The 21029-nt window shown below is 49.6% G+C and overlaps 1 protein-coding gene across 5 annotated transcripts in view; it reads left to right on the top strand.

Moving 5' to 3' along the window:
• The window catches only part of ACACB (acetyl-CoA carboxylase beta), a gene marked incomplete at both ends in the record, with an annotated part of 109158 nt that overhangs the window by 14593 nt on the left and 73536 nt on the right, over positions 1-21029 (top strand). For all 5 annotated transcript variants that reach the window (XM_080717526.1, XM_080717527.1, XM_080717528.1 and 2 more), the window contains 5 exons: positions 13633-13765; positions 17687-17825; positions 18655-18764; positions 18962-19043; positions 20597-20695. In XM_080717526.1, the coding sequence (XP_080573652.1) occupies positions 13633-13765; positions 17687-17825; positions 18655-18764; positions 18962-19043; positions 20597-20695 (563 nt within the window). The remainder of the gene's footprint in view (positions 1-13632; positions 13766-17686; positions 17826-18654; positions 18765-18961; positions 19044-20596; positions 20696-21029) is intronic.

Genomic DNA, 21029 nt, shown 5'->3' on the forward strand with positions numbered 1-21029 from the left:
GCGTGGTGGCGTACACTTGTAATCCTAGTACTTGGGAGGCTGAGACAGGAGGATCGTGGTTTGGAGGCTGAGACAGGGGGATCGTGGTTCGTAGACAGCCCCAGCTACTTAGTGAGGCCCTTTGCAACTCGGTGAGACCCTGTTTTAAAATAAAGAATTAGAGCCGGGCGTAGTGGTGCACGCTTGTAATCCCAGCATTCCCAGAATTCGGGAGTCTGAGACAGGAGGATCGCGGTTCGCGGACAGCTTAGGCCCTCTGCAACTCAGTGAGGCCGGGTTTCAAAATAAAGAATAAAAAAAATGGGTCAGGGGGTGTAGCTTGGAGATCAAATGACCCTGGGTTCTATCCCCAGACCTACAAATAAATAAATAAAATAAAGAATAAAAAGTAGGGTTGAGGGTATATCTTGGAGGTAGAGTGCTCTTGGGTTTAATCCCCAATATTGCAAAAAAAAAAAAAAAGTGTAAGTAACCTGCTGTAAAAAATGGATGCTTGAGCTGTTTCTCCGTGTTTGCTGTTGGACAGCAGGATGAAGAATTCCTTCTAGCTGGGTCTCTACCTCCTCCCTTCGTCACTCAGGATGAGTTCACCTGGTGTTAAACACCCCTCGCACACGACTCTCTGGGACCCGGAGGGACTCCCGACTCTGAGGACTCCCGACCCAGGGAGGGGCCAGAGGTCTTCCCAGTCGAGGAGCCTCCTGCCCGCCTTATCCGTGGCTTTGCTGTCAGTCGTGGTCTGAAAATATTAAGTAAAAATGTTCAGAAATCGCTCCCCATTCTGAGCAGTAGGACGAAGCCTCATGCAGCCCCGCCAGGACGTGTCCAGTGTGTCTCCGTGCCCAGTGTTTCCAGCCCGTATTTGCCACCCGCACGCTGGTCATTCAGTAGCACTCTTTTTTGGGGGGATGCTGAGGATCGAACCCAGGGCGTTCTACCTCTCAGCTAGACCCCAAACCTTTTTATTTTTTATTTTTTTGTTTTGAGATATGGCACTGCTAACTTGCTGAGAGTCTTGGTATGTTGCTGAGGCTGGCCTTCAACCTGCGGTCTCAGCCTCCCAAATACTGAGATTACAGGCATGCCCGTGCCCAGCTGTAGCCCTCTTGATCAGATTGCCCATCTAGGTGTCATACTACTGTGTGTTCAAATAAGCCTTACTTTGCTGGGCATGGTGCGCACGCTCGTAATCCCAGCGTTTGGGAGGGTGAGCAGGAGGATGGCACAGGTTCGAGGCCAGCCTCATCTACTTAGTGAGGCTCTCAGAAACTTAGTGAGAGCCTGTTTCCAAATAAAATATAAAATAGGTCTGGGAGTGTAGCCTGGAGGTAGAAAAGCCCGTGGGTTCCACCCCTAGTACCATAAAAAAAAAAAAAAAATCAACCTTACTTTATATATAATGCTCCCAAAACACAAGAGTAGTGATACTGGCAATGTTACCATAATAATTATAATCTCATTATCATTGTTTTGTTTTACTCTTGGTTACTGTTGTTAATTTCTTATTTTGCCAACCTGATTTCTATTTATTTATTGGTAGTGCTGGGGGTTGAACCCGGGGCACTCTACCTCCAGGCTACAACTCTAGTGCTATTTTATTTAATTTTATTTTTTATTTTGAAGCAGGGCCTCACTAGGTTGATGAAAATCACACTACTTGCTGAGGCTGTCCTCGAACCTGTGATCCTCCTGACTCCGCCAAGGGGGACCCCAGAGGTCCCTTAGCCCCAGGAAGGGAGGTTCAAAGAGGTCAAGAGAAGTGTTCTCAGCCGGGTGTGGTGGCCCATGGCTGTAATCCCAGTATTTGGGAGGCTGAGACAGGAGGATCGTAGGTTCGAGTCCAGCCTCAGCAACTTAGTAAAACCCTCAGCTACTTAGACCCTGTTTCAAAAATAAATAAATAAAAATAGAGCTAGGCATAGAACAGCCCTGGGTTCAATCCCCAGTAGCCCCCACCCCAAGAAGTGCCCTGAACAGCCACCAAGAGGGAGGCTGGTCTTTGAGTACCTCAGTCCTGCTGGAAGTGGCTTTTCAGTCTTCAAAGGGGCCTCCTCGAAGCACTTCATGCTGAGAGAAAAAAGGGCCAGGAAAGGGGCGGGGAAGGGTTAGGGTCACATCCATTTGGAACACGAGTCCTTCCTGGAGCGCGGAGCCCGCCCTGTCTCCCTTCTCTCTCTCTCTCTTTTTTTCTCTTCTTTCTTTCTTTCTTTCTTTCTTTCTTTCTTTCTTTCTTTCTTTCTTTCTTATTCTCTTTCTTTCTTACTCTTTTTCTTTCTTTCTCCCTTCCTTCCTTCCTTCCTTCCTTTCTCCCTCCCTCCCTCCCTCTCTCTTTCTTTCTTTTTCTCTTTCTTTCTTACTCTCTTTTTCTCTTTCTTTTTTGCTTCCTTCCTTCCTTCCTTTCTCTCTCTCTCCCTTTCTCTCTCTTTCTTTCTCTCCCTTCCTCTCTTTCTTTCTTTCTTTCTTTCTTTCTTTCTTTCTTTCTTTCTTTCTTTCTTTCTTTCTGAGATTTATTTAGGAAAGCAAGGATCAGACATTCAAGGGTGAATGTGAGCTACCCTGAAAGCGAGAGAGGCCATTTATTTATTGTATTTATTTTTGTGGTACTGGGGGTTGAACTCACCTCTGAGCTACACCCCAACCCCCAACCCTTTTTTATTTTGAAACAGGGTCTAGCTAAGTTACTGTGAGCCAGCCCCGAACCTGGTCTCAGCTCCTGAGTGATGGATTACAGGTGCGAGCTCGTATGCTGGGTGAGATTACATTTCCTACACGTTTGAAGCCCTTATCTATTTCCTCTGGGAAAACACTCAAGTCCTTGACTGTTCCCAAATCAGGCCATGTGCTCTACAAAGGAAACATTTTTTTTTTCTTTTTGTTTTTTCTGGTTGGTAAAGCTATTTGTACAAGAAGATTAGCATCTCATGTGTGTGTATGGGGGCAGGGTGCTGGGGATTGTATTCAGGGGTATTCTACCCCTGAGCTATACCCCTCAATCCTATTTTTTTTGAAACAGGGTTTCACTAAGTTGTGGAGGGCCTCTCCTTGTTGAGGCTGGCCACAAACCTGCAATCCTCCCGTTTCAGCCTCCCAAGAACTGGGATTCAAATGTCTGCCACTATGCCCGACTTCAGTCACATTTAACTGTATACTTTATTCCCAGTATACAGTCTACACACTATTTTTATTTATTTATTTTGGTACTGGGGATTGAACTTGGAGGCATTCTACTTCTGAGCTACATTCCACAGCCTTTTATTTGTTTATTAATTAATTAATTTTTGTGGACATGAAGATTGAACCCAAGGGCATTCTGCCTCTGAGCTATACTCCTAGGCCTATTTTTCAATTTTGAAACGGGGACTCTTGAAGTTGATGAGAGTCTCACTGCTTGCAGAGGCTGGCCTCAAACCTCCTGTCTCAGCCTCCCCAAATACTGGGATTATAAGCAGGTACCACTGTTACGGTTTGGGGAAACTGTCCCTGGGGACCCCTGTTAGGGTCCCGGACACAATTTCCCTCAAAACACACACACACACACACACACACACACATACACACACACACAATGATAAAAAAGATAAAAAGGCGCGGGTTCTTGTCCTGAGCTAAGGATAAATACACATTAGCCTGGACTCTGGCTGAAGATTTAAAGAAGTTTATTAAAAAGATAGAAATACAGAAGACAGTTACAGCCCCATGCCATTCAGGAGTGGCATGGGGGGGGGTTCGAACAAATTCACCGAGATATGAAACACGGAACAAACTTTTTATACACAACACCTTCCATCTTGTTCACGTAATTCTGACGTAGTAAAAGACCCTGTAAGCTTCCTCCCCTTACTTTCCCCGCCATGGTGTACTTTCCCGCCTAGGTGTCCCTTTTCACGGAGGTCATGGTCGAAGGTCGACCTCCTCCTCCCATCCCAGCTAGATTATCCAATTAGTATGTCAACCTGTCTTTAGAATGAGGATGAGGAAGTCCTAGTTCCCCTCTCCTATGGACTTGCAAATTACCTTTAGCTAGGTTAATTTATTTTTTTATTATTATTTTTATTTTTGGTGGTACTGGGGTTCCTGGAAGCCCTTCTACCTCCGGGCTATACTCCCAGACCTATTTTATATTTTTATTTGGAAACAGGGTCTCCTAAGCCAGCGCGCGCGGCTGGCTTCGAACCCGCGCGATCCTCCTGTCTCCGCCTCCCAAGCGCGGGGATTACAAGCATGTGCCACCACGCCCGGACTTTCACCAATTTTTGAAATATAATAATCAGAACTTTCTCAAATCTTCCTAGGCCATTCCCAATACTGGTACAACCACCACTGCTCCTCCATACAGTACTGTGTGTGTGTGTGTGTGTGTGTGTGTGTGTGTGTGTGTGTGGTACTGGGGACTGAACCCAGGGGCATCCTACCTCTGAGATAAACCCCCAGCCCTATTTTATCTTTTATTTTTGAAACAGGGTCACTAAGTTGCGGAGGCCCTCACTAATTAGCTGGGGATGGCCGCAAACCTGTGATTCTCCCGTCTCAGTCCCTAAGTACTGGAGTTACAAGTATGTACTACCATGCCCAGTTTCCACACACTACTTTAATCCAAGAAGACAACTTGAAAGAATTGGAGATTGTCCCAGCAAGTCAGGAGGACATGGAGTTCCTGAATGGGTCATTACATGGATATATACCATTTATCTTCTTTTTTTTTTCCTTTTTTTTGTGGGTGTGGGGATGGAACCAGGGGCATTTGACCTCCAAGCTACATCTCCTGCCCAATTTTTTTTAAATTCTTTATTTTGAAACAGGGTCTCACTGAGTTGCAAAGGGCCTCACTAAGTAGCTGAGGCTGTCCACGAACTGTAATTCTCCTGTCTCAGCCTCCCGAATGCTGGGATTACATGCATGCCCGGCTACCATCGATTCCAACCCTGCCTCTGAGTATGGCCTTGACCCTAAAGCCGTGGCACCTCCTCATCCTTGCTGGGGCTAATCCTAACAGGCCCTTCTAGAGTTCCTGAGCCTGCTGGTCTTGAGGGCTCCCTGGCTCATCACCAGCAGGTGTGCTGACCTATACTGGCAAAGACAGCCTCATTGCAAAGGAGCCCCGGGAGTCAGAGGCCTGAGATCCTGACCCCAAGTCCTGGGCCCCCACGGGAGTCTGAGCTTAGCTACAGCTTCCAAATGCAAAAATGTTCCTTGGCAGGCGAAAGGGGCCAGAGTTCAGAGAATAGAGAAATGGGGGCTGGGTGTGGTGGCCCACACTTGTAATCTCAGTACTTGGGAGGCTGAGACAGGAGGATGGCAGGTTCGTGGACAGCCTCAGCTACTTAGTGAGGCCCGCTGCTACTTAGTGAGACCCTGTTTCAAAATAAAGAATAGCCAGGCGTGGTGGCGCATGCTTGTAATCCCCGCGCTTGGGAGGCTGAGACAGGAGGATCGCGCGGGTTCGAAGCCAGCCTCAGCTACTTAGTGAGGCTTTCAGCAACTTAGTGAGACCCTGTTTCCAAATAAAATATATTAAAAATAAAAGGTCTGGGAGTATAGCCCGGAGGTAGAAAGCCTCTGGGTTACCCCCAGTACCACCAAAAAAAAAAAAAAATAAATAAATAAATAAAGAATAAAAAATATAGGGCTAGGGGTGTAGCTTGGAGGTAAAAATGCATCTAGGTTCAATTCCCAGTACCGCACACACACAAAAAAAGAAAAGAGAAATGAATATATAAATCTGAGTGAAAGAAGAAGAGTTTCTTGAAAAAGACCTGAGTGGAAAGGGATGGAATCAATTTGCGGAGACAGGCGTGGGGGCGCAGCTTATAATCCTGGTACTTGGGAGGCTGAGACAGGAGGATCACGGTTCGCGGACAGCCTCGGCTACTTAGTGAGGCCCTCCGCAACTCAATGAGACCCTGTTTCAAAATTAAGGATTAAAAAATAGGGGGTGTAGCTTGGAGGTAGAATGTCGCTGGGTTTTATCCCAAGCACCACCACCAAAAGGAAAGAAAGAAAGAACAAAATAAATAAATAAATCAATCTGGGGAGGGGAAGTTGGGAGAATTGGCTTCAGCGAGTCCCTCTTTCTGATGGATAACAATGACAGTGGCTTGGGAATCCTCAGAACCTGGCCAGTAACTTGCCTTGAAGTGTTGCTTATAAATCACTGCCTTTTATCCCTGACTGTGCATTAGAATTTTGGCGGGGGGAGGGTGCTTTGAAAAACACAGATGCAGCCGGGCGTGGTGGCGCACGCTCGTCATCCCAGCATCTGGGAGACTGAGACAGGAGGATCGCGGTTCGTGGCCAGCCTCAGCTACTTAGTGAGGCCCTCTGCAACTCAGTGAGACCCTGTTTCAAAATAAAGAATAAAAATAGGGCTGGGGGTGTAGCTCGGAGGTCGAATGCCCCTGGGTTCCATCCCCAGACCCGCAAAAGAAAGAGAAAGAAAGAAAGAAAGAAAGATGGATGCTTGGGCCTCTCTCTTTTTCCTCTATAATTTTTTTTTTCTTAGTAAAGGAGAAGGAATCCAGGGGCCATTTACCTCTACACCCCCAGCCCTATTTTATTTTATTTTATTTATTTATTTTTTTTTGGTGGTACTGGGGTGCCTGGAAGCCCTTCCACCTCCGGGCTACACTCCCAGACCTGTTTTTTATACTTTTTTATTTGGAAACAGGGTCTCATAAGCCAGTGCGCGCGGCTGGCTTCGAACCTGCCTGATCCTCCTGTCTCTGCCTCCCGAGCGCGGGGATTACAAGCGTGCGCCGCCACGCCCGGCCCCTATTTTATTTTTTTTATCTGGAAACGGGGTCTTGCTAAGTTGCTGAGAGCCTCACTAAGTAGCTGAGGCTGGCCGCAAACCTGCGATGCTCCTGTCTCAGCCTCCCAAGTACCAGGATTACAAGTGTGCGCCACCACGCCCGGCTCACTTCTCTAATCTCTGACAGGTCCTTATGTCGGGGTCGGGGTTGGGGTTGGCACGCTATTTTCAGAAAGGGTCAGATAGTAGATATTTTCAGCCTCATGGTCATAGAGTCTGTGATACAACTCTTCACCCCGCTATTTCCTGTACCGGCAGCCATGGCTGAGCGATTGAACGGGCCCGGCCGTGTCTGGCATATTGAATTGGCCCGGCTGTGTCTCAAACATTTACAGATCCTGAAGTTGGAATTGCATATAATTTCCATGTGTCACAATTTTTTTTTTTCCCCCAATCATTGAAAAATGTCAAGGCCTTTCTGAGCTTGTGGGAAGTACAGAAACTCATGGCAGACTAGATTTGGCCCCAGGATTTGTTCACCTACCTCTGACCTAGAGCCTGTCCCAAAAGACACGGAGACGCCATAGCCTGGGAAATGCTCCAGGGACTTTTTATCAAAGAGCCCAGTTTGGTGTCGAAAAGATGAAGTTTCACACTATCCGTCTTTTACTGGGCTACACGATATCTTTTCTTACTTTTTTTTTTCGGCGGTACTGAGGATGGAACCCAGGGGCATTCTACCCCCAAGCTCCACCCCTAGTCTTAATTTTTTAGTCTTTTTTTTTTTTTAGTGGTACTAGGGTTGAAACCCAGAGGCTTTCTACCTCCGGGCTATACTCCCAGATCTTTTTTTTTTTTTAATATTTTATTTGGAAACAGGGTCTCACTAAGTTGCTGAGAGCCTCACTAAGTAGCTGAGGCTGGCTTCGAACCTGTGCGATCCTCCTGTCTCAGCCTCCCAAGCGCGGGGATTACAAGCGTGCGCCACCACGCCCGGCAGTCTTTTTTTTTTTTTTTAAAGTTTTGAAACTGGGTCTCACTGAGTTGCGGAGGGCCTCGCTATGTAGCTGAGGCTGTCCGCGAACCACGATCCTCTGGTCTCAGCCTCCCGAATGCTGGGATTCCAAGCGTGTGCCACCACGCCTGGCCTATACTTATTTTTTTTAAGAACAAATCAACAGAGGTATTTCCATTCTCAGAAATCTTTATGCCTCAAATTAGATGCTGGGTTTGGCTAGGGTTGGATTGGAAGCCCAGCTCCGCCGCTCACCAGCCGCCTGCCCGGAGTGATGTGGGCCTCTGGGAACCTCTGTCTCCTCTGAGCAGGACTGTGAGAAGCCCCTGTGCCCAGTCCCAGCAGGCCCTCCAGACTGCTGACTTCCTCGCTTCTCAAAACAGTTCTGCCTGGTCTTGTGCTCTGACAGCTGACTGCATTTGGTGTCTGGCTGACACCTCTGTTGTTGATTGCTACCGAAGCCATTTCCAGAGTCACCGTGGAACATCTCGGCCCCGACTCGCGTCCTTCTGTGTAAGGCCAGGGCAGAGGGCCGGGCGGCTCCGATGATTCTCCTTCAACTGGACCAGGTGCCAGCTGAAGGTCGGTGCCCAGAGCCAGTGCTGATTGGCTGCCAGCATTGTCCAAGAGGATTGAAAATAGCCACGGGGCTGGAGACCCGGCCTAGGACGAGGCCCTGGCAGCCGAGCCTGCGCTTTGCCTAGTTGGCAGTGATGGGCTGCTGGCCTCCCTGACCAAGGGAATATGTCACCAGCTTTGAAACCAAAATGGCAGCCATCGTGGTATTTTCTCCCGCAACTCAGAGTGGGTTGTTAGACGCTTGCAGTTTCTTCCTGGTTGGCCCAGATCTGTAGAATCTGGCCTTCCTGGCATTGCTGTATTATTATTACTATGATGATGATGATGATGATGATGATTATTATTATTATTTTAATACTGGAGTTTGAACCAGAATCTGGTCTTCCTGGCATTGCTGTATTATTATTACTATGATGATGATGATTATTATGATTATTTTAATACTGTAGGTTGAACCAGGCGCATTTCTACCTCTGAGCTATATCCCAGCCCTTTTTTAAAATTTTGAAATAGGGTCTTGCTAAGTTGTTGAGGGTCTTACTAAGTTGCTGAGGCTGGCCTCAAATTTGCAATCCTCCTGTCCTGTCTTAGCTTTACAAGTACTTGAATTACAGGAGTGTGCTGTATTGAAATAGTAACATAGTTTTTCTGTTCAACAGATACCACATTTCACTTTCTGTCTGTTGAATTAATCTATTTCTGTGTATGACCTTATTTATTGAGGTATGTCATTATCCCTGCTGTATTATTATTATTATTATTATTATTATTATTATTAATAAAGATAGATGGAGATATCAAGTGCTCTGCCTAAGGGACATTGGCATGGCTGTGGCTTGGGAGGTCTCTATAACATAAGTTTTTTCTTTTTGGAAAATAACATATTGCAGAAAAAATGTTTTAGAAATATTTGTTGTGGCTAGGATTACATGCCTGTAATCCTAGTACTTGGGAGGCTGAGACAGGAGGATTACAGGTTTGAGGCCAGCCTCAGTAAGTTAGCAGTACCCTCAGCAACTTATTAAGACCCTGTTTCAAAATAAAAAAATAGGGTTAGGTTCAATTCCCTGTAACAAATATATATTTCATGTATTAATTTATTGCATTTAGATTTAGAGTCTTGCTTAAACGGGGATTGCATTAATTATGTTTTTTGAATATCCTATTTCTATTTATTTTTCTATTCTCATTCCATCTGGTATGTGTAGTATGTGAGATAAGCCTATCTATTGAGCCAGGCGTGGTGGCGCACGCTTGTCATCCCAGCATTCGGGAGGCTGAGACCTGGAGGATCACGGTTTGTGGCCAGCCTCAGCTACTTAGTGAGGCCCTCTGCAACTCAGTGAGACCCGGTTTCAAAATAAAGAAAAAAAAATAGGGCTGGGGCTATAGCTCAGAGTTAGAATGCCCCTGGGTTCCATCCCCAGACCTGCAAAAACAAACAAACAAACAAACAAACAAAATTCCTAAGCATCAACAGATGCCACCACGCTCGGTGAGAAAAATTTTAAAGAAATCCGTTCAGAGTCACTCATGGTTGTGCAAGCTTCTAAACCCAGTTCTTGGGAGGCTGAGACAGGAGGACAGCAGGTTTGCGGAGAGCCTATGAAAATGAATGAGGCTCTCAGCAACCTCGTGAGACCCTGTTTAAAAATGAAAAAAAAAAAAAAAGAAAGAAAAAGGGCGGGGGGGTGCTGGGCGTGGTGGTGCACGCTTGTAATCCTGGCATTCTGTAGGCTGAGTCAGGAGGATCACAGTGTGAGGCCAGCTTCAGCTACCTAGTGAGGTCCTTTGCAACTCAGTGAGACCCTGTTTCAAAATAAAGAATAAAAAATCAGGCTGGAGGTGTAGCTCAGGGGTAGAATGCCCCCGAGTTCCATCTCAGTGTTGTAAAACAAACCGAAAAGGGCTGGGGGTATAGCTCGGAGGTGGAATGCCCCTGTGCGGAATCCCCACTACCCCCCACACCCCAAAAATGAAAAAGAGAGAGAAACTCTCTTAGGGATGTTCGTCACGCAGCCCCCCTAAATCACAGCTGCCTGGCTTAGGTCAGCCAGCCTCCTGAAAGGCTGAACTGGGGGTACTGGGCTTGGGGAGACCGTGAAGGAGGCAAAACACCCACCGAGGTAACAAAAATCTGCTCGAATCTGAAAGAACTCAGAGCCTTCTGGGTTCGGGGCGAGGTCAGCGGGTCGGGGAAGGGACCGACGAGCCATCCATCCGCCCGGAGAGTTGCGAGTAATCTAGATCTGCCCGCCGAGTCGCCCACGTGGCGGGGCAGAAACGATCCTGCTTTTAAGCTGGTATTCTGGGGGGTGGGACCAAGCGCGGGAACGCCGATTCTCTCTGACATCTGTAGTCTCACGAAGTTTGGAGTCTCGAGGCACCTGGACGCAAGGTATCTCCGCTTCCAGGCTTCCGCCTCCTTCCCCGCTGCGATATCACGTGGGAGGGGGGACCTGACTTATCAGCCACCACCTGCCTAGTGCTCAGTCACGGCATAGTTGTGAGAATGTAACTCGTTTCTTTCCTTCCTTCCTTCCTTTTCTTCTTTTTGTGCTAAGGATGGACCCCAGGTCCTGGAGCATGCTCCTTCACTGAGCTCCACCCCCAGGGTACAATTTCCAATACATAAGACAAAACCCAAACAAACCATCAGGTGCAGGAGCTTGGAAGAAACAGAAACCAGGCCAGAGACAAGAACGTGGGAACACTACCATTACAGTCCCCACTGAGGCCAGGCAGGATGCCATGCACTTGGGGACTGGGTGCTCTGAAACGAGATCGTTCACAGACAAGATGGAGCCCTGGGATGGGGGTAGACCCCATCAGAGAAGGTCAGGCCGAGGGAATCGCTCAGAAGGCAGGAGAGGAGGGAGACGGGGCGAAGGGAACATGTTTAACCGAGTCTGGGAATTCCAAGGCCAGCCTGGGGAGCCCAGCTTCCAAACGCCAGGACTCCAGAAACGAGTCAAGAAAAAAGCGCTAAGGTATTATTTGAGGATGACATCCCAGGCGGACGTGTGTTTCCGGATCCAGAAGGTCGAGCCTGGTGGGGTGGGGGGAGTGGTGAAGCAGAGCCCTGGCATGTGTGAGGCCCTGGGTTTAGTCCGTAGTACTGCAAACAGCAGCCAGAAGAAAGCTCTCAAAATGAGTGGGCCTGAGAGATTCACAGTGTCATGAATGAAAGCAGACCCGGGTCTGGGCTCTACTGAAATTGGTCGACACTGCCAACAGAGAGAGGAGATCTGAAAGCTTCCAGATACGAAGACACAGGGCGTCTGTGACGGATCAAGGATCAGAATGACCTTAGTAGTCAGGACACAGTGGCAAAGGCTTCCAAAACCCTGAAATCTAGTAGAGTCGGGCTTGGGGGCGCACACTTGTAATCTCAGCTTTAAGGAGGTTGAGACAGGAGGATCGCGGTTTGCAGACAGCCTCAGCTACTTAGTGAGGCCCCCTAGAACTCAGTGAGACCCTGTTTCAAAATAAAGAACAAGAAAATAGGACTGGGGATGTCACTTGGAGGTAGAATGCCCCTGGGTTCCATCCCCAGTACCACACACACACACACACACACACACACACACACACACACACACACACACAGTTTGTCCTTTCTAGAATTCCATGAACAGTCAGATGGTGGTGTTGCTTGTGAGCATGGAAGAAAGTCCTAGAACATGCCATGCCACAAAATCCCGCCTCCCATACCTTTTCTGAGAAAGCTACTTAGGAATGCCTTCCTCTGAAACCAGAGGGTAAACTAAGAAAGGACCACACACCAAAAAGCCCAGGAACAGGGCAGGCCGACCGAGGATGCCATCGCCGCATAGCTCAGCCTTGTCGTGTCTTGTATCAGATGAAACCCCTGAAGAGTATACTCCAGCAGAACCAGGGAGTCCACAGCCAGGCGTGGTGGCACGTGCTGGGAATCCCAGGACTCGGGAGGCTGCGACGGGAGGATCGCAGGTTTGAGGACAGCCTCAGCAAGTGGTGAGACTCATCAATCTAGCGAGACCCTGTTACCAAGAAAAAAAAATTAGCACTGGGGATAGAGTTTGGAGGTAGAATGTCCCTGGGCTCAATCCCCAGTGCAAAAATAGCTCAAGAGAGTCTGTTGAGAAAAAGGGGACCGGCAGGTCCCCAGATTAGAGGCTCTACTCTGACGCAAGGGGGAAGGAACTGTAAGGATTCAGCCAATGATGCCCCAGGTGGGCGGCGTGCAGCGGCCTCAGAACAGCTGGCCAGTGAAGGGACGTGGAAACCTGGAGGTTGTGGCGCTGACCAGCTCCCGCACGTGCACTGGGAGTTGGCGAGGTATGGGATTCATCAGCAACAGACGCAAGGAGCCCCAAGAAAGGAGCAATCCACGGACTTCGGAAAAGACGAGAGGGAGATCTGGCGTATGACAGCGCTCTCTGAACGCGCTGAGTCCTGGGGCTGCCGAGCCCCTGGGGGATGCGGAGGGGTAGCCGTGTGAGCGTCCAGCTGCTTCTCCCGATGGGAAGGCCATGGCGGGTGTCTCGGACGGACAAACGAGCAGAGGAGAGTGGCGTTCCAAAGGACACTTGGCGCCAACCCCCGGCCGCGTGTGCCACAGGGGTCCCCTGAAATCATAGCATCGTGAGGTAGCTGTCCCGGTGTGTACAAGTACATCCCATGATGTTTGCACAGAGATACAATCATCTGATTATATGAATGGTCATCGCTGAACAATCCGTGATTGTGTACGTTTGGTTTAGAACTTTGCAGAAGTGAAGTGTGTGTGCGTGTGTGCGTGTGTGTGTGTGTGTGTGTGTGTGTGTGTGTGTGTCTATTTTGTGGTACTAGGGATGGAACCCAGGAGCATTCTACCTCCGAGCTACAGTCTCAGCCCTATTTATTATTCTTTATTTTGAAACAGGGTCTCACTTGAGTTGCAAAGGGCCTCCCGAATGCTGGAATTACAAGCGTGCGCCACCATGCCCAGCTCTGGCATGTTTTTTTTTTTTTTTTTTTTTTGGTGGTACTGGGGGTGGAACCCAGGGGCATTTTTACCTCTGGGCTATACTCCCAGACCTATTTTATATTTTATTTGGAAACAGGGTCTCACTAAGTAGCTGAGAGCCTCACTAAGTAGCTGAGGCTGGCTTCGAACCTGTGCGATCCTCCTGTCTCAGCCTCCCAAGCGCGGATATTACAAGCGTGCCCCACCGCGCCCGGCTTTGAGGTTGGTTTTGTAGGTGCGGGCTCCGACTCCCTCTCGGAGACCCCCAGACCCTCTCCGTGACGGCTCTTTCCTCCGCAGGCCGAGCATGTCTGGACTCCACCTGGTAAAGAAGGGCGTGGAGCACAAGAAACTAGACCTGCACAGAGACTTCACCGTGGCTTCCCCGGCGGAGTTTGTCACACGCTTTGGGGGGGACCGGGTCATTGAGAAGGTACAGGGGGTCCCTTGCCCTGGGTGGGGCTGAGTAGGGGTGAAGGGGCCCCTCCCTGTAGCTGGAGGTGGGAGAACCAGCTTTAGGCGTCTGCTGCAGAGAGCGGGCCAGGCCACCCCTGTGACACCTGCTGGGCGCTTTCCTGAGCTTTTCACAACCGTGCAGCCCAGGGTCATCACCCCATCTCGCAGAGGGGACACTCAGGCCTCTGGGCATGGGCGGGAGGCTCCAGGAGGACCCTGGGTGCGCTCATGAGAGGGGCTCCTTTTCCTGGGTTACCGGGGTTTCCCGGAGGAGGGAGGGCCGCATGCCATGATGACCATATAGTTCACTACGTGGCTGTTCCCTCCTATTTATAGGCAAGGTGGGATTCAGAAATCTGACACGAGCCGGGCGTGGTGGCACACGTTTATAATCCCAGTACCTGGGAGACTGAGACGGGTGGATTGCACAGGTTCGAAGCCAGCCTCAGCTAATTAGTGAGACCCTGTTTCCAAATAAAATATAAAATAGGTTTGGGAGTGTAACAGGAGGTAGAGCCTCTGGGTTCCACCCCAGTACCACCACCACAACAACAAAAGAAATTTGACATGGGCCATCCAGGGTCAGGTGGCTAGAGTGTAAGGTTGGTATGTGTGTGTGTTATTGGGGATTGAACCCAGGGACATTCTGCCTTTGAGCTACACCTTCAGCCCTATTTTATTTATTTATTTTAAATTTATTATTATTATTATTATTATTATTATTATTATTAATTATCATTATTTACAGTATTGGGGATGAAACCCAAGGACATTCTACCTCTGACCTAAAAGACCAGTCCTATTTTTTTTGTGTGTGTGCTGGGGATGGAGGAACCCAGGGGCGTTCTACCCCTGAGCTACACACTAGCCCTATTTTTTTATTCTTTATTTTGAAGCAGGGTCCCACTGAGTTGCAGAGGGCCTCACTAAATAGCTGAGGCTGTCCGTGAACCGTGCTCCTCCTGTTTCAGTTTCCCGAATGCTGAGATTACAAGCGTGCGCCACCATGCCTGGCTCTACCAGCTATATATATATATATATATATATTTGGTGGTACTGGGGTTTCTGGAAGCCCTTTTCCCTTTGGGCTATACTCCCAGACTTATTTTATATTTTTATTTGGAAACAGGGTCTCTTAAGCCAGTGCGGCTGGCTTCGAACCTGCGAGATCCTCCCGTCTCTGCCTCCCCAGCATGGGGATTACAAGCGTGCGCCACCATGCCTGGCCTACCAGCCCTATTTTTTATTTTAATTTTAATTTTTTTTGTGGGTCTGGGGATGGAACCCAGGGATATTCGACCTTCGAGCTACACCCTCTGCCCAATTTTTTATTCTCTATTCTCATGCGATCCTCCAGTCTTAGCCTCCCAGATGCTGACATTTACAAGTGTGTTACAGAGGGCTTCACTAAGTAGCTGAGGCCAGCTGCGATCCTTTTTTTTTTTTTTTTTTTTTGGTGGATCTGGGGATGGAACCCAGGGGCATTTGACCTCCAAGATACACCCCCTGCCCTATTTTTTATTCTTTATTCTGAAACCGGGTCTCACTGAGTTGCAGAGGGCCTCACTAAGTAGCTGAGGCTGTCCGCAAACTGCGATCCTCCGGTCTCAGCCTCCCGAAAGCTGGGATTACAAGCGTGCACCACCACGCCCGGCTCAGGTGCGATCCTTATGTCTCAGCCTCCCAAGCACTGAGATTACAAGTGTGCGCCTTCATGCCCAGCTTATATTTATAAAAATTTTTATGTGGTCCTGGGGATAGAACCCAGGGGTCTTCTACCTCTAAGCTATGCTCCCAGCTCTATTTTACTTTTTATTTGAAAATAAGGTGTCATTAAGTTGCAGAGGGCCTCACTAAATAGCTGAGGCTGGGTGTGAACCTGAGATCCTCCTGTCTCAGCCTCCCAAGTACTGGGATTATAAGCGCGCACCACCATGGCCAGTTTATTTTTTAAATTTTGAGTCGAGTCAGGGACTCACTAAGTTGCAAAGAGTCTCACTAAGTTCTCAGGAGCCTGGGGGTTGGAGCAGCTGCAGAAGCCTCAGCCCAGGGCGGTGCGCTTGGCGGCTTAGGCTCCGACCTCAGCTTGCCCTCTGTGCTCAGCTCCTCGTGGGAAGGCCGTGGAGATTATACCAGCTGAGACTCCCTCCCTGCCTGGGGCTCCAGAGTGGGAGATCAGTGGGGTCACCTGCTCTGCCCTCTTTTTTTTTTTTTCGGGTCTGGGGGTGGGACCCAGGGGCATTCTATCTCCGAGCTACACCCCCAACCCTATTTTTTATTCTTTATTTTGAAACAGGGTCTCACTGAGTTGCAGAGGGCCTCACTAAGTAGCTGAGGCTGTCCACAAACCGCGATCCTCCGGTCTCAGCCTCCTGAATGCTGGGATTACAAGCGCGCGCCACCACGCCCGGCTCTCTGAGAAGCATTTCTGGTAAGGTAGAAAGGTCATTACAGCTGAGTCAAGAACCCCGGGGTCACAATCTGGTGTGCCTGCTTTGGGCTCAGTTTCCCCTTCTGCAATATTAAGGTAGTAAAGGCAGTCACAGCTCAGGGCTTTCAGGAGGATTATGTATCACTGGGGGAGGATTTGTGGGGTGAAATTACTCTGTAAGTCAAAGCTTGGAGTCCAGATACTTAATTAATTAGCTAATTAATTTGGCACTGGGAATTGAACCCAGGAGTGTTCTACCTCTGGGCTCTACCCTTTTGTGTTTTAAAACAAGGTCTTGCAGCCGGGCGTGGTGGCGCACGCTTGTAATCCTAGCGCTTGGGAGGCTGAGACAGGAGGATCGCAGTTCGCAGACAGCCTCAGCTACTTAGTGAGGCCCTCTGCAACTCAGTGAGACCCTGTTTCAAAAAATAAAGAATAAGCCGGGCGTGGCCGGGCATGGTGGCGCACGCTTGTAATCCCAGCATTCAGGAGGCTGAGACCGGAGGATCGCGGTTCGCAGACAGCTTCAGCTACTTAGTGAGGCCCTCTGCAACTCAGTGAGACCCGGTTTCAAAATAAAGAATAAAAAATAGGGCAGGGGGTGTAGCTCGGAGGTCAAATGCCCCTGGGTTCCATCCCCAGACCCACCAAAAAAAAAAAAAAAGAAAAGAAAAGAAAAAGAATAAGCCGGGCGTGGTGGTGGATGCTTGTAATCCCCGTGCTTGGGAGGCGGAGACAGGAGGATCACGTAGGTTCGAAGCCAGCCTCACTGGCTTAAGAGACCCTGTTTCCAAAGAAAAATATAAAAAATAGGCCTGGGAGTGTAGCCCAGAGGTAGAAGGGCTTCCAGGAACCCCAGTACCACCAAAAACAAAATAAAGAATAAAAAATAGGGCTGGGGGTGTCGCCTGAAGGTAGAATGCCCTTGGGTTCCATCCTCAGACCAGCAAAAAAAAACCCCATAATAATAATAATAAAAAAATAGGGCTGCTGGGCGTGGTTGCACACGCTTGTAATTCCTATGCTTGGGAGGTGGAGACAGGAGGATCGCACAGGTTCGAAGCCAGCCTCGCTGGTTTAGGAGACCCTGTTTCCAAATTTAAAAAATATTAAAAATGGGCCTGGGAGTGTAGCCCTGAGTTAGAAGGGTCTCCAGGAACCCCAGGACCACCACCAAAAAAAAAAAAAAAAAAAAAAATAGGGCCGAGGCTGTCGCTCGGAGGTAGAATGCTCCTGCCCTTGGGGTCACGTCGCCCGTACCACCAAAAAAAAAAAATAAAAATACTCTGCACTTATTGGCTGTGTGACCTCGGGAACGTGCCATTCCTCCTCTGAGCTTTGGTGTCTTTAACCCCCCTAAGAGGAACCCTGGGATCAGGAACTCAGAGGCGCTGCAGGGCCGAGCGGTCCCGGGGCACACAGGGCCCGGTGCCTTCGCCAGCCCCGACCCTCCCGGTTTCCCGGCAGGTGCTCATCGCCAACAACGGCATCGCGGCGGTGAAGTGCATGCGCTCCATCCGCAGGTGGGCCTACGAGATGTTCCGCAACGAGCGAGCCATCCGCTTCGTCGTCATGGTTACCCCGGAGGACCTCAAGGCCAACGCAGGTACCGGCCTGGACGGGATGTTTGCGGTCCTGCCCCAGCCAGAGCCCTGGGGCACTTTACTCTTTCTGCTTTATTTCATTCAAATGTCTGCTCATCACAGACATGTGCCTTAGAAAGCATGAAAACAGGTGCTGGGCCCCAGTGGTGCGCGCTTGTAAAATCCCAGTACTCAGGAGGCCGAGATAGGAGGATCGCAGGTTCAAGGACAGCCTCAGTAAGTTAGAGGGGGCTTCGGTAACTTGGTGAGACCGTGTTTTAAAATGGTAGGGCTGGGGTGTAGCTCGGAGGAGAACGCCCCTGGGTTCCATTCCCAGTACCACTCCCAGCAAACATGCAAATAGTTAATCCATTCTCCAGCAGATGGTGTCTCTTTCTCCAGATTTTTTTTTTCCCCCTGCAGATGTATGTGTTGTCTGCTTCTTATTTTATTGTGGTCCTGGGGGTGGAACCCAGGGGCTTTCTACCTCTGGGCTATGCTCCCAGACCTATTTTATACTTTATTTTAAAACTGGGTCTCACTGAGTTGCAGAGGGCCTCACTAAGTAGCCGAGGCTGGCTGAGAACCTGCGGTCCTCCTGTCTCGGCCTCCTGATACTGGGCTGACAAGCGTGCGCCACCATCCCTGGCTGTTTTTTTTTTAAATTTTGAAACCAGTTCTCAGTTGCGGAGTTCTCACTAAGTAGTTGAGTCTGGCCTCACTGCCCTGATCCTCCCGTCTCAGCCTCCTGAGCGCAGGGATGGCAGCCTTGAGCCAGCACGCCCGGCTGCGTGTCCCACTTGCCTTCAGCCTGTTGGTATGTCTTCCTTTCTTCCTCCTGTTGAATTCCAGAGTACATCAAGATGGCGGACCAGTACGTCCCCGTCCCTGGGGGAGCCAACAATAATAACTACGCCAACGTGGAACTGATCGTGGACATCGCCAAGAGAATCCCCGTGCAGGTAGACAGGTCGGGCGCCCGGTTGTGCCGAGGAGGGGCCGTGCCCCGGGTCCTGGGACAGCTCCATCCTGCAGTGAGAAGGGCCAGAGGCGCGGGGTCCCTGGAAACCCGCAGCTCCGGGGCCGAGAGGACGGCTAGGGCTTTGGGTGCGCGATGGGAGGCGCTCTGAGGGCTGCCCGCGCCCTTTCTCTTCCGCAGGCGGTGTGGGCTGGCTGGGGCCACGCCTCGGAGAACCCCAAGCTTCCCGAGCTGCTGCACAAGCGCGGGATTGCCTTCTTAGGTAGGGTACTCTTCATCCGTCACGCGCGCGGGGCCGGGCGTGGGGGTGCTCACCAGGCCGGAGGCTCCTCCTGCTGCTGCCCTCGAAAGCGGCTGCCTGTGAGTGCAGGGGTGGGAGGCACGTGGCCCCGTGGATCCAGCCATAGACATCAAGCCGTCGCCATGGCGACCACGGCAGACGAAGGATGCTCGGGTCAACGGAATCTTCTGCTAGCGTTGCCGTTGGTCCCAAGGTGTCAGCGAAGTTCCTATTTCTGACTAGGTTTGGGGATCACAGTTCTGAGGGGTTCACATGTTTGGGCTGTCCTCAGGCCTTTGGAATGCCCTTAACCTCTCAGCTCTACTGCTGATTGGGTAAAATGGCATCTATCATCTTGTGGCATTTTTTTTTTTTTTTTTTTTTTGGGTACTGGGGATGGAACTCAGGGGCATTCTACCTCCGAGCTACACCCCCAGTCCTGTTTTTTAGTCTATTTATTTATTTACTTATTTATTTGCGGCACTGAGGATGGAACCCAGGGGCATTCCACCTCCGAGGTACACTCCCAGCCCTATTTTTTATTCTATTTTGAAACAGGGTCTTAGTAAGTTGCAAAGGGCCTCACTAAGTAATAACTGAGGCTATCCACAAATCACGATCCTCCTGTCTCAGCCTCCCAAAAACTGGGATTACAAGCGTGCGCCACCATGCCCAGCTCGGTTTCAGGATTTTTATTTGTGTATGTCTTTGTTAACTTGGCACGTGAGACCCTGTTTCAAAATAAGGAATAAAAAAGCCGGGCGTGGTGGCGCACACTTGTCATCCCAGCATTTGGGAGGCTGAGACCAGAGGATCGCGGTTCACGGACAGCCTCAGCTACTTAGTGAGGCCCTCTGCAACTCAGTGAGACCCGGTTTCAAAATAAAGAAAAAGCCGGGCGTGGTGGCGCACGCTTGTAATCCCCGCGCTTGGGAGGCAGAGACAGGAGGATCGCGCAGGTTTGAAGCCAGCCGCGCGCGCTGGCTTAGGAGACCCTGCTTCCAAATAAAAATGTAAAAATAGGTCTGGGAGTGTAGCCTGGAGGTAGAAGGGCTTCCAGGAACCCCAGTACCACCCCAAAAAATAAAAAATAAAAATAAATAAAAATAAAGAATAAAAAATTGGCAGGGGGTATATCTTGGGGGTTGAATGCTCCTGGGTTCCATCCCCAGACCCGCAAAAAAAAAAAAAAAAAAAAAAGGAATAAAATATAAGACTGGGGGTGTAGCTTGGAGGTAGAATGCCCCTGGGTTCCATCCCCAGTACTGCCAAAAAAAAAAAAAAAAAAGTCCTTTGTGGTGCCACATAGCTTAGTTTTAGCTGATCAGGTTTACGATGCTTACTGTAAAGTGGTAGCAAAAGCACCTTCTCCTCCTCCTTGATGTGAAGTTAAGCTGCCGGAGAACTGGGACCTGGGCACTTTTCTTTGCCATCTACTATTCCACCGGGCCTTGTGCTGTGGGGTGGGTTGGCAGCTTGGCTTGGAGGGATCTGTGGCTGACTGGGCCCCGTTCTCCCTCTCCCCGATTCCTCAGGTCCTCCCAGCGAGGCCATGTGGGCTCTTGGAGATAAGATCGCCTCCACCATCGTCGCCCAGACTCTGCAGGTCCCAACCCTGCCCTGGAGCGGCAGCGGTAAGCCACGCTGGCCCGCGCCTCGGGGGCAGCCGCCTCGCCATTACAGTGAGGGTGGTCACGGCGGCGGGAGTATGCCCGTAACATGTCTCCTTTCAGACAGTTTAAACGTTAGACAAGGAGTACAACTTCACTGTAGCCAACTTAGAGGCTGTGAGCGTGACCAAGAGAACTGGAAATCATTCTCAATCCTGTGACCCAGTGTTGAGCATGTATTACATAAAATTGTAGGTATCTACTTTTGCATACTCTTTGTTTTTGTTTTTGTTTTGTGGTACTGGGGAGCGAACCCAGCGGCATTCTACCTCTGAGCAACACTCCCACCCTATTTTAT

This window comes from Muscardinus avellanarius (genome assembly GCF_963383645.1).
Source record: "Muscardinus avellanarius genome assembly, chromosome: 21".
In the NCBI taxonomy this organism is placed as follows: Eukaryota; Metazoa; Chordata; class Mammalia; order Rodentia; family Gliridae; genus Muscardinus; species Muscardinus avellanarius.